At 41.4% G+C, this 13,156-nt stretch overlaps 1 protein-coding gene across 3 annotated transcripts in view; it reads right to left on the bottom strand.

Annotated features, from left to right (window-relative positions):
- Positions 1 to 12,585, bottom strand: part of kif14 (kinesin family member 14) — a 34,425-nt gene extending 21,840 nt beyond the window's left edge. For 2 of the 3 annotated variants that reach the window (XR_008831746.1, XM_056414801.1), the window contains exons 1-8: positions 11,361 to 12,585; positions 10,509 to 10,763; positions 10,303 to 10,390; positions 10,058 to 10,156; positions 9,747 to 9,799; positions 9,609 to 9,639; positions 9,193 to 9,300; positions 8,946 to 9,062 (exon numbers count right to left, since the gene is read on the bottom strand). Coding sequence is in view for 2 of the 3 variants with exons in the window: in XM_056414801.1 (XP_056270776.1) it covers positions 8,946 to 9,062; positions 9,193 to 9,300; positions 9,609 to 9,639; positions 9,747 to 9,799; positions 10,058 to 10,156; positions 10,303 to 10,390; positions 10,509 to 10,763; positions 11,361 to 12,376 (1,767 nt within the window). In the remaining variant the exon portion in view is untranslated. The remainder of the gene's footprint in view (positions 1 to 8,945; positions 9,063 to 9,192; positions 9,301 to 9,608; positions 9,640 to 9,746; positions 9,800 to 10,057; positions 10,157 to 10,302; positions 10,391 to 10,508; positions 10,764 to 11,360) is intronic. The other variant, XM_056414802.1, reaches the window with a different exon arrangement.
- Positions 12,586 to 13,156: the final 571 nt, after the last annotated feature.

The following is a 13,156-nucleotide window of genomic DNA, read 5'->3' as shown; positions in this document are numbered from 1 at the left end:
AAAAAAAGGTGATGGATTCAACACGTTCTCTCCTGCACACGAGGCAACCACTTATCTTCTTGAGCTAGTGTCAGATGAGATGATAAATATTAGTAGGGTTAACATTATCGTGAAAGTGAATAAATTATAGTAAGTTCGTATGAGAAATGCGCTTGTTTCTTCATGTGAATGTGTTCAGGCCTTGACTGGCAGCATGCATCTTTTTTTGGAAAGATTGGATGAGTTAAAGCAGTAGTTTATAACATAACAATATCAAAGAAAGTGGGCATTTATTGGAGTACTCATAACGACAAGACTGTACGGTAAAAATACATTTATTTTTCGCAGTGTTCATTGTTCGAGAGATTTCAGAAATGATTTGAGACAATTCTTTGGGCGTTTTGTGGGAGAAATCCTGAAATGTATAACAGCAAGAAATTGCAAATTCAAGCAAAAAACGCCCAAAAAGGCCAACTTTGGCGAATTATTGTAGCGCCCCTATTGTTCAAATTGCAAGAAAATGGCTGTGCATGTTCCAGGATGCATTCTGCACATTTCCTGTAAGGTTGGATTTTTTTGTCCCAATAATGTTGAGGTTATGAGCATTACAAAACAAGACACGCCCCTAAAATGTTCATTGGGCCATAGATGTTTAACACAATGAGATAATAATAATAATCATTTATTTTTTATAGCGCTTCTCAAGTCACCCGAAGTCGCTTTACAGAGTGCAGAGTCCAGTAGTCAAACACACACACAGTCATACCAGTGGTGGTAAGCTACATCAGTAGCCACAGCTGCCCTGGGGCAGACTGACGGAAGCGAGGCAGCCAATCAGCGCCTACGGCCCCTCCGACCACCACCAACATTCATTCACATCCATACGAGCCGGGGTGAGGCTGCGGTGCATGCCTTTATGATGGTGGGGGAAACCGGAGTACCCGGAGTAAACGCACGCAGGCACGAGGAGAACATGCAAACTCCACACAGAAAGGACCTGGAACGACCGGGAATCGAACCCAGGGCCTTCTTGCTGTGAGGCGACAGTGCTAACCACTGAGCCACCGTGCCGCCCAGATATTTAAAAACGGATTAAAAATCTTAGATGATATAACTTCATTCATGATCTCCAGTAAGTTTGGTATGAATCGGACCTAGCGTGTAGGAGAACTCGCCAATTATGTGTTTTTCACAAAATTCAAAATGGCTAAAAATATTTGGAGGCGGAGCTTAGGGGTCTGAGAGGCTTTTTTGTAGAGCAGGTCCAAGTGGACATGTATAAAAAAGATCTAGTCATTTGAACATACTGGGTGAGGGGCGTCACCGGTCAAACTTTGAGGTGGTGCTAGAGAGCAATTTTTGAAAGCCGGATTTTGAGGTCGGGGTCCTACGTCTCGTTTCACCAATCCTGACAAGCTTGCCAAATTTGATGTGTTTTGGGATATGATGCATACTGGGGATATGCATATATATGCGGTCAAAGAGGAAAAATAAAAAGCGGAATAATAAGAATCTTAACAATTTCAATAGGGTCCTCTCGGACCCTAATAATAACTAATATTAATGGTGATATGAAATGGAGAAAAATCTGAAAGCAGAAACAGAGTAGTCCCACACCCCTCCCACCCAGTCCCCCCCACGGCCATTTAAATTTAAATTAATTAAATAAATAAAAACTAGAAGGAGTCATCCAAAATAACCTCATAAAAGTTAACACCACTATTTCAGCAGTGCAACACAACAGGAGAATTAAATGTGGACTGCTAAATATTAGATGTGTTATCTAAAGGTGTATTAGTACATTATTTAAAGCCCCATAATGGAGTTTTTCCCTTTTAGCGCCCCCTTCAGTTTTGGAGGTATTTAACGTTTACTTCAGTGTCGTAAATACGCAGTTACGATAGATGCAGCCTCGCATACACTTGTATTGATGACCAGACGAAGTCAGAAACCAAGAAATGATGTCAAACGATAAGGTAAGAATATTCAAAGATTAACATAAATATGACTGCATAGTTTTATTCATTGTGATATCGGAGATGAATGCTAACATAACCAAAAGAATGACAACATTTAGTTTAGATGAAATACCAATCGCGTTTTCAGCCTATATATGTTGTTTTCTAAATGTGGAGTACGTGTGATCGAATACAATATTGTTGACAACACCAAAAAGCTACATATTCATAATTTACATTGGAACGTGTAATTCATTACAAGAGACTTTGCTTACTTCGCCCTTATACTGTAGCTGCGAGCGTGGACTGGCACTATATGACATTGCGTAATCACTGCCAGAAAGCAGGTCGAAGTACATCCGCCCCGGATCGGGCGGCCCCAGAATCCTACATAGCGGAGTTATTTCCCCACAGACCCCCGATGGCAATCGCGGAGGCGCAAATCGCCATATTAAAAGTCATTGTAGCGACACAATTATTTTCAAGCTGTTATTTTAAGGTACAATTGTTGCATAATGTTACTTTAATATAAGATAATCACATTGATTCATGTTGTCTTACTGAAACCTGGCTGAGTCATGAAGAATGTCAGCCTAAATAAATCGACTCCTCCAAGTCATATTAATTCTCACATTCCTCGAGGCACCGGCCGAGGAGGTGGAGTAGCAGCCATCTTTGACTCGAGCCTATTAATAAATCCTAAACCCAAATTAAACTACAACTCATTTGAAAGCCTTGCTCTTAGTCTTTCACATCCAACCTGGAAAACATTACAGCCAATTCTATTTGCTATAATGTACCGACCACCAGGTCCATATTCAGAATTTATATTTGAATTGTTCAGAGTTTCCATCAGGTTTAGTCCTTAAAACTGTTATTATTGTAGGAGATTTTAATATTCATGTGGATGTTGATAATGATTGACTTAGTGCTGCATTTATCTCATTGTTGGACTCTATTGGCTTCTGTCAGAGAGTACAGAAACCCAGTCACTGCTTTGGCCACACCCTCGACCTTGTTCTTACATATAATAATAATAATAATAATCATTTATTTTATATAGCGCTTCTCAAGGCACCCGAAGTCGCTTTACAGAGTCCAGTAGTCATACACACACAGTCATCCCGGTGGTGGTAAGCTACATCAGTAGCCACAGCTGCCCTGGGGCAGACTGACGGAAGCGTGGCAGCCAATCAGCGCCTACGGCCCCTCCGACCACCACCAACATTCATTCACATCCATTGAGGATATACTACCGGAGTGTACTACACCATTAGTCAAACGTTTCTACACCAGATGTCTAGCTGACAGTGCTGTAGCTACATTTAAAGAAGCGATTTATTCTGCAATTGATTTAATACCATGTCTCAATATAACAGAGGACTCCTGTGTTTAGTCCGTTCCAGATTGATCATCTTGTCGATAGTGCCACAGGCTCACTGAAAATGACACTGGACTCGATAGCCCCTCTAAAGAGGAAGACGGTGAGGTAAAGGGGGTTTGCTGGTAAAACCCTCAGAGCCGCAAACTAAAGCAAAAATCACGAAAGCGTGAAAGCATATGCTTTCTACTAATCTGGAAGAATCCCGCTTAGTTTGGCGAGATAGTCTTAAAACATATAAGAAGGCCCTCCGTAATGCCAGAGCAGGCTATTATTCATTAGTAATAGAGAAAAATAAGAACAACCCCAGGCTTCTCTTTAGCACTGTAGCCAGGCTGACAGAGAGTCACAGCTCTGTGGAGCCGTGTATTCCTATGGACCTTAGTAGTAATGACTTCATAAATTTCTTAATAAAAACATTCTAACTATTAGAGGCAAGATTAATAATCTCTTGCCCTCAACCAGTGCTGATCTGTCCTCAAGTGGAGTGGCCTTGGAAACCGCTGTATGTCATGTTGTATATTTGGATGGCTATTCTCCCATTAACCTTAAACAACTGTCTTCGACGGTTTCTACTTCTAAACCGTCTACTTGTCTCTTAGACCCCATACCGACAAGACTGCTTAAAGATGTTTTGCTTTAATTAGCCCCTCTCTATTAGATATTATCAATGTGTCTTTGCTAACAGGCCATGTACCACATTCCTTCAAATTAGCTGTAATTAAACCTCTTCTGAAGAATTCCACACTGGATCCAGAGGTGTTGGCTAACTACAGGCTAACCTCCCCTTCCTCTCTAAGATCCTTGAGAAAGTAGTAGCACACCAGTTGTGTGATTTTCTACATCATAATAGTGTATTTGAGGACTTTCAGTCAGGATTTAGAAAACACCACAGCACCGAGACAGCACTGGTGGAAATTACAAATGATCTCCTAATTGCATCAGATAAAGGACTCATATCTGTACTGGTCTTGTTAGACCTTAGTGGTGCGATCGACACCATTGACCATGACATCCTATTATAGAGACTGGATCAGTCGATTGGCATTTCAGGCAACGCACTATATTAGCTTAAATCCTATTTATCAGATCGATCTCAATTTGTATTTGTAAACGATGAAGCCTCAATGACCACCAAAGTTAGTCATGGAGTTCCACAAGGTTCTGTGCTTGGATCAATTTTATTTAACTTATATATGCTTCCTTTGGGCAATTCTATCAGGAAACATTCCATAAACTTTCATTGTTATGAAAATTATACTCAATTATATCTATTGATCAAACCAGAGGAGCTAAACCAGCTAACTAAAATTCAAGCATGTCTTAAAGACATAAAAACATGGATGTCCTGCAACTTCTTGATGTTAAACTCTGACAAAACTAAAGTCATTTTACTCGGTCCTGAACACCTCAGGGATCAATTATCTGGTGGTGTGATTTCTGTAGATGCTCTGGCATCCAACACCACTGTAAAGAATCTCGGCGTTATCTTTGATCGCTACTTGTTCTTTAACTCCCACTTGAAGAAAATCTCAAGGACTGCATTTTTTTCATCTACGTAATATTTAAAAAATTAGACATCTCGTCTCAAAAAGATACAGAAAAACTGGTTCATGAGTTTGTTACTTCCAGACTAGATTACTGCAACTCCTTATTATCAGGCTGCTCTAATAAGAATCTTAGGTCCCTCTAGTTCAGTGGTCGCCAACCCGTCGATCGCGATGAAAATAAATTCAGAAACACATTGTTCCTCATTCTCGAAAATGTTCTGAAGTGTCTTCTGAAATGTTTTCTTCCTGACTGGAAGATTGACGTCAGAAAAGATCTCCGCCTGATTCATGAATACCTAAAAACGGGTTATCTTACACAGCCGTGTTCTCAGCTGTGCTTCCTGAAAGAGGATAACGTAGTACTACAGGTGGGGCGCAGGGGAAATGCAGAAAGACCTTTATTGATAACTTCACATATTACAGAAGTTCAAAGGACACCAACATAAAACTAAATCATGAATAAATAAATGTTGAAATGCCTGTACCTTCGTGTAAATGTTTACGTTACGGCATTAACAAGTTACGTATGCGCAACAGCCGACATTCTTGGCGACTTGCCAGGTCCTACCTCCGTGAGTTCGGCTTTTCTGCTGTTGCCCTTCAGAACAAAAGCTCAACATTGAGCTTTTTTTCCTTGTCTGGTGGAGCAATCTGGTTTACTTGAAAGTAATTGCAATTATATTTATTCTATTATTTTAAAAAGCACAGATGCAAGAGTCACAAATGGTGATTCTCATATGTATTATTATTATAATTATTTAAATCTGAGGATGTCTGTAGAGTTAATGTGAATGTAATCACCAACGGTCTGAGTTCAGAACGAATCCCAGATAAGAAAACTTTCATGAATACCAAATGTGCCCCTCATTGGAGTTAAGAAAATCACCAAATCAAAGACCAGGAGCTGGATTTCTGACAGACAGCTCACAGACGGCCTCAGACTGGCTGTCTGTGCTTATAAACTAACTACAAGCTCACAGACAGTGTTCAGTCACAGCCATAACACTGACTGGAGTCCAAGGTTTTTCCTGGGTCAAAATGGGTCTTCGGTGCTCCCAAAAAAAATTATTAGCGCGCTGCACGCGCACAATCTGTGTTACCGTTTCACCGTAATTAGCAGACATCTATGTATTTTTTTCCCCCCCCATAAATTATGGAAGCAATGCTTGAGGAAATCATTTTGCTAAAATAGATAGGCTAATAAATTGACAATTAGAGATGCACCGATCAGGTTTTTTGGTGCCGATCACTGAAATCAGTATCTGCCGATCCGATAATACCGATCACGGTGTTGATTGAAGCATTCTATTTATTGTGTAGCATTATTGCCTAGGACTATGAGGAAATTATGGAAGCCCGTTTCCGCCACTGATAAAAAAATTAAGATCCTGTAAGTCATAATTATGAGATAGTATCTCATAATTTCGACTTAGTATCTCATAATTATGAGATACTATCTCATAATTATGAGATGCTATCTCATAATTTCGACTTACTATCTCATAATTATGAGATGCTAAGTCATAATTATGAGATACTATCTCATAATTTCGACTTACTATCTCATAATTATGAGATACTATCTCATAATTTCGACTTACTATCTCATAATTATGAGATACTATTTCGACTTACTATCTCATAATTATTTCGACACTACAGGATCTTAAATTTTTTATCACAGTGGCGGAAACGGGCTTCCATAGTAAATACATATTTAAAGCACCTCAAACATTAAAGAAATTACAGATTTCTTTAAACTTTTACTTTGAAAAATTTCCAAATTGATACATTAAAATTGTTTGATTGCTATTGTAGGGGATTTCAGATATGTATGGAACACATCTGCATTATTCATTTCCTGGAACTCTTGGGGAAATCTATATACAGGACTTTTTTTAACATACAAAAGTCTGACTTATTTTTATAAACTCTTCCTTGGTACAGTAAAAATGTTTTAATGTTAGCATAATTTAAGCTAAATCTCAGAAACGATCTCTAAATATACAAAATCAGTTCATTGTTTACTTTTATATGTTCGTGTATGATTTGTCGACATCTTATTTTGATAAACGGATGTTGTTTCACGTGGTTCTTTCCGCTAACTTTGCAAAACCGGATGTTGTCACATAAATCCTTCCGCTAACTTTATCAAGACCCTCGCGCGCTCCCGATCGAATGTGTTTACCGTGAGCATCAGTCTATAGGGGCAGACATGTGAGAGTCGGCTGAGTTGACCCAGAGATTCAACTCGGGGGACGGGGACGCCGCTCGGTGCGTGAGGATCCCCTCATGGACCTCTCACTGTGCGGCCCTCGCCGGGCGCATCGTCTCCGTTGCGATGCGCGGCGATTGAAACGTCTGATAGTTCTAGCAGATGTTACGTCATCTGATCGGCCAAGTTTGATACGCCGTTTTGAGAGCGCCGATCAAAACCGATAATGGGAATATTGGCCGATATGGATCGGCGCCGATCAGATCGGTGCATCCCTATATAGTCCAGGTGTATTCGTGCACGTCGGGCTGGTGAGTGATCAGCAGCTGGCCGCTCTGTCCATTCGCGCACCTCACAGTTGCGTATTGACCAGACAAGAAGACACGCTTATTAACTCGATTACTATTGATCAAAACAGAACGAGGGTTCGGCTGTAGCCTACTTGAAACATACTATTGAGAACATATTCGCTGACATGCACGTGATGAACACTTTTTTTTTTTTTTTTTTCTTCATCGCAGACTTTTTTTGCCTTAGGCGCTCGGGATTTGTCATAGGCGCTCGGGAAAACGGCGTAGGCGCGCGCCCAAATGTTCTCTATGCAGGAAAAATCCTGGAGTCACATGACTCGATGGCATTGTGATGACACAGAGCTGAACTTACATGAGTTGCACTGACTGATCATGTTGTCAGTGTTGTGCTGTAATGTCAGTTGATAAACACGACATTTATATTGGTAGTTCATCCAGCTGTTCATTACCTTCGCATTGAAAATGCGGAAGGTTATGTTTTGATCGCCGTGTATTTTGTATGCGTGCGTGTTATTCGCATAAGTCAAAAAATATTAAACCGAATCGCATGAAATTTGGTGGGATGATTGGTTATTATCCGGGGACCATTTGATTAGATTTTGAGATCGATCGGGTCAAAGGTCAAGGTCATGAAAAGGTCCAAATCTTCTTTGAATCGCATTAAATTTGGTGGGATGATTGGTTATTATCCGGGGACCATTTGATTAGATTTTGGGATTGATCGGGTCAAAGGTCAAGGTCATGAAAAGGTCAACATCTTATTTTTACCATAGCGTGGTTAATTGTTATCCAATTGGCATGCAACTAATGCCAAAATGTTCATAATTCAATGCCCAATCTTGTGATATGCGAAGGTATGCGCTCTACCGAGTGCCCATTCTAGTTGCAAATGTGTTTGTTCTTGTTTATATTGTGTGCGGTTAACAAATAATTAACTTTTTATATTGCACTTAAATTCTGTGTTCCTGGTCACATCAATTTGAAAGCTGGACCAAAGTGTTTTGATTTCATTCAATTAAAATTAGGCTAAATAAAAAGCCTCAAAGAATAAGTCCAGTCTGGACAGTCGTTTTCGCTCAATGCCTCAATAGGTAGATCTTGCCTGTCACGAAGGCGGAGGTCAGGGATCTTGGGCTCAAAAAGGTTGGTGACCACTGCTCTAGTTGATCCAGAATGCCGCAGGTCGTGTACTCACTAAATCTAAGAAAAGAGTTCACATTACTCCTTTATTAGCTGGCTGGGTCTGATGCCATGGCCTTGCTGAGGCCCCGCCCACTCCTCCTCTCTACCTCCACCTGCCTGATGGATAATGGAGGTCTGGATCGTGGACCATGCCTACTACCACATATTCATACACTCTGAAATACTCTTTGAATGTGAAGGGTTTGTTCTATTTCTTGGGAGTTTTTCCTGATCCGATGTGAGGTCCTGGGACAGGGATGTCGCAAATTTGTAATTTGGGATATTGGGCTGTACAAAATGAACTGAATTGAAAAGCTTTTACTCACAATCAATCAGCGATAACCAAGATGTGTGTGTGTGTGTGTGTACCCTGAGACGGTCTCCACTTGTCTGGGCTGAATTACACCGTTCGCTGCCTGCCAGGTCCACCAGATTAATTCGGCTGGTGATACTGTGGTCGTGGTCCTCACCCTCCACAAACTCAGTCTGCACACAAGCATTAATGGTGTAAAAAGAGAACACAACAAGGCCCCAGTTAATATAAATATTCAGGAATTTACTCGGCAACATACATTGTGTGCGAAGTGCGACATAAAGTACAGTTGAGACGCGATACCTGAGTTTGGGTCATAATGAGGGTGAAGACAGAGTGAGATCTGGAGCTCTTGTCATTCATTCCTGTAGCTGCTGTGGCTCTCTGTTTGTTGCCCAGCTCCAGCCAACCCTAAAGAAAGACATTGTGAATTATGACTGAATTCCTCTGTGTGAAATGTCTCTTATCAGCACCATTTATTGTTTTCTATGTTATGCATTAGATACATCTTTGACGCTCTGCACTTTTCTCCATGTTGTGCCTGGACTGCCCTTTCTAAAAAAATGTTAGTCAAACACTGGGTTCTGTATTTCAACAGGGCATCTACCAGAAACTCAATCATCACTTGCAGTCTCATTCAAAGTTGTTCTTATGTGCATTGACTAAAATTTGGCGAGGACCAGAAAGAAGAAAATATCTTGACAGCAGTTTGAACCTACCTGAATGTCATTGTAGGAGCTCACAATATTCCTGTGAAGAAATTCCAAAGTGAGCAACTCTACATATCACAGCATTAAATAATGTTCTTTGGCATTTATGAAGAGTGATATAGCAAAGAAAAGTCAAAGGTTTCTCACGCAGAGAGGTCAGCAACATAGGGACCATGGACTGGATGTTCCCTCACCCTCAGCTAGAAATGCAAATCAACAGAGTATTAACTTAGCTGTACACATTTTCAGGTTATTCAGTCCCACTAATGACCGTACACAAATGGTATGCATTAATAAGCATACTGAGCAAGTGTGCATCTCTGAAAACTGTGCTAATCAGATGTGCCATGTCAGCTTGATAGAGAATTTTAGTAAACTCCAAGAACTTCCCATTCTCCAAAAGGCAAAGTAGCTGGTTTGTCTGAAAATGTAGCAACCAGTAGTTTCAAACTACTTACGGGCATCGTCCTCTGGTTTGGCTCATCTCTGGTCACCAGCAGGTCATGGATCTTCTCATTGTAAACTTCAAAAAAGCTCATCTCTACATGACACTTGACCTAAAATATAACAACTTAATGATCAGTCATGTAAACAGAAAATAAATATTCATGTAAATGATCAATTGTTTGAATTTTTGTCTTCTAAAGAAAAACTGCAGCCTCTGGACATTTAAAAAAATTGCATGAAAAAAGTCAGATTTTACCTCTTCAGTTATCATGGATGCCAATCTAGTAAAAAGCTCCTGGCAGAATCGTGGGATTACCCCTTCCTCTTCTCCAAAGCCCATCATCCTAAACAAAGATTTCAAACAAATGATAAGGTTAACTGATACATATTTAAGATTTTCACAAAGAGAACATATTAAGAGCAAAGAAATAACTGTCATGAGCTCAAACCAAAAACACTCACGTGTATGACTTCCCAGAGCCTGTTTGGCCGTAAGCAAACAAGCAGGTGTTGAATCCTTCGAAGGCCCTCGATAACAGAGGCTTGGCCAGAATCTCGTACACCATCTGCTGGCTGGCGAAGGTGGGGTCACACTCGTCCACCGAGCAGAAGGAGAAGTCATAGTTGAAGATGTAGCTCTGTTTGAAGTCTGGATGCTGGACAGCAGTCTCCTGACCGTTCATGAAGATGACCTGCATTGCCTTCTCTGCCTTCTCTCTATTAGAGGATAAACATTTACAAACATAAAAATTGATATCTTTCTACCAGAAACAAACAAACAAATACTCCTAAACCTAAAAAGAATATGACTTTTTTCCCATCATATTGGACAGAGAAAAGCCAGCAAATCATCACAACTGAGAAGCTGGAACTAGCTTGATGACTATTTCCTTGATAAATTACTTCAACCATTATCAAAACAGTTGCCAACCATAAACAGACTAATCATTTCAGCTTTACCTGGGTAAACAGACTTGTTTCCATGTAATGCTCAGTGGTTGGAACATGTTGCATGCATCCATGACTACTACATTTATGTTAGGTGTTTCCTTTGTCAAATCCACTAAAGTTTTCGATAAATAATCAACTTCTTTGATGCCTTTGCATGTCCAGTGTATACTCTATCGCCCTGCTTACATTAAAATGAAAGGATGGTTTTATCTCACAAGGTCTGACTCAACCACACCGTCGTTTATCATCTACAGTTGAAGTAAGCTGATGACATCGTGAGGAAGAGGCTTTGGAGACCCAAACAGACATCATCTACTCCTGCACCATTTACTCAGAAAGTAATACAGATATTGCATTGCACACCTTGCGTTGAAAGGACGCACGCGGACTGCAACAATCACGGCACTGTTTTCCATTTTAAATAAATCCTGCAGTTGCAGGGCCTCGGTGGGACGAGACAGGAGCTGCTCGGCCGATGCTGGAGCAGGAATGGAGGTCCCGGACAGGGTCACGTCTCTCTGTTGGCTTACGGCGGACATATTTCTGGACTGCAGCGCTGCATTTGGCTTTGCTGCCGACGCCCTGCTGCCCCGAGGAGCCGGGACGGGTTTCGAGTCTTCCGTTTGCTGCTTTTGGGGTTTGGGCCTCGTTAGACTTGCGGGTTTGACTGTCACCAGTCTGGGAGCGTCTTTTGCCACCAGCCTCTCGAACATGTCTCTCCTGGCTGCGATTTTCTCAAACGGGGTCTTTTTGGTGGGGGTTTTAAAGGTGTGAGCCCGGTCCTCCAGCTGCCTACCTATAGAAGACGAGAAAGAGGGAGTTTTGCTGCACGTCTGCCTCAACTGGGTTTTGAACGGGGCGGCGGTTTCTCGAACACTCGCAGACCTGAACAAGCCAGATGTCCTACCGTTTGGCTCGACAAGAACTTTGGACGTCGTCTGCGGGGCAGAGCTGCTGACCCCGCGCTGCCCGTGTGGGCTTTTATCCATCGAGGGCGTCCTGGTCCGGCGCTGCAGAGTCAGTCTCTTCTCCGGAGCTGGTGTCGTATTCAGGCTGCTTCCAGACATCGTTTTGTCCGATCTTCCAGACCCGCTCTTCCTCCTCGACCTCCTCTGCAGGGTGAGTCTGTTACCGCACGGGGCCTGCTGACCGCTGCCGCTTTTGGACAGCGCAGAGACGACATGCGTCCTGTTGACCCGTCGACGTTTATCAGACGATCTTCTGCCGTCTTCACACGCAGATTCTTCGGACGTGACCTCATGTTGGCTTCCCGTGTCCGTCGCATTTCGCTCTCTGCCCGGTGTCCTTGGCGCGGGTGTTGCCAAGAGATGGTCATAATAAGTTGTATGCTTCCTCGCTTGTACACTAAATAACGACATAGCAGTCGGTTGTTACAAATAATTAAGTCCAATTGAGCTTAAATGTTAACGTTAACGTTACTGGGTTAGGGTTAGGGTTAGCTAACGGCAAATTTCACTCCGGTTGATTTAGCTACCTATAAAAATACACACTGTGTGAAACATGTAAGACATGCATGAGGACAGATGCGCATGTTTTTTTAAATATAATATAGTAAAAAAGCGTCTTTTGTTCAGTCAACAGAGCCTCCTTATTATTGTCCCATCGTCCCTTCCGCCTTCGCCCGCTTCAATTTCAAACAGTCTCCGCCAGTGACAGCTGATTGGCTGAAAGTGTTGACAATAGTTACGTCACCTCCTGGTCACGACATTGAAGTTCCAGAGCTGGGAAGTACCCGAGGCTGAGGATAGGTGTCAGCATAACCAAGGCTATAATGTTTTGTATCGACAATAAACTGTAAATGGTTGTACAATTGTATCTCAGTGGAAACATTGTGCTACTCGTATACAAACAGCATTCTGTTTAAAAAGCTCCAGAATGTATTTATTTGTGTCAGGAATGAACTTGAACTTTTACACTCACGTTTTTGTTGGAAACAAAAGCAGTCACACTGATTGTAGCTAGACCGTTCTGAAGTAGGATGGATTCTGTGGCTTGCTCAAGACCACACATACCGTATTTAAAAATCCAGCAAATTATTAATTAATTCATGTGCAATATTAATATCAACACAAATGTATGTATGTGCAATATTAATACTTAATATGCCCTAGATTATATTGTATTTTTAGCTTTTGTTT

The sequence above is a fragment of the Pseudoliparis swirei genome, chromosome 5 (genome assembly GCF_029220125.1).
Source record: "Pseudoliparis swirei isolate HS2019 ecotype Mariana Trench chromosome 5, NWPU_hadal_v1, whole genome shotgun sequence".
Classification (NCBI taxonomy): Eukaryota; Metazoa; Chordata; class Actinopteri; order Perciformes; family Liparidae; genus Pseudoliparis; species Pseudoliparis swirei.
This window is presented reverse-complemented; position numbering and strand designations above follow the sequence as displayed.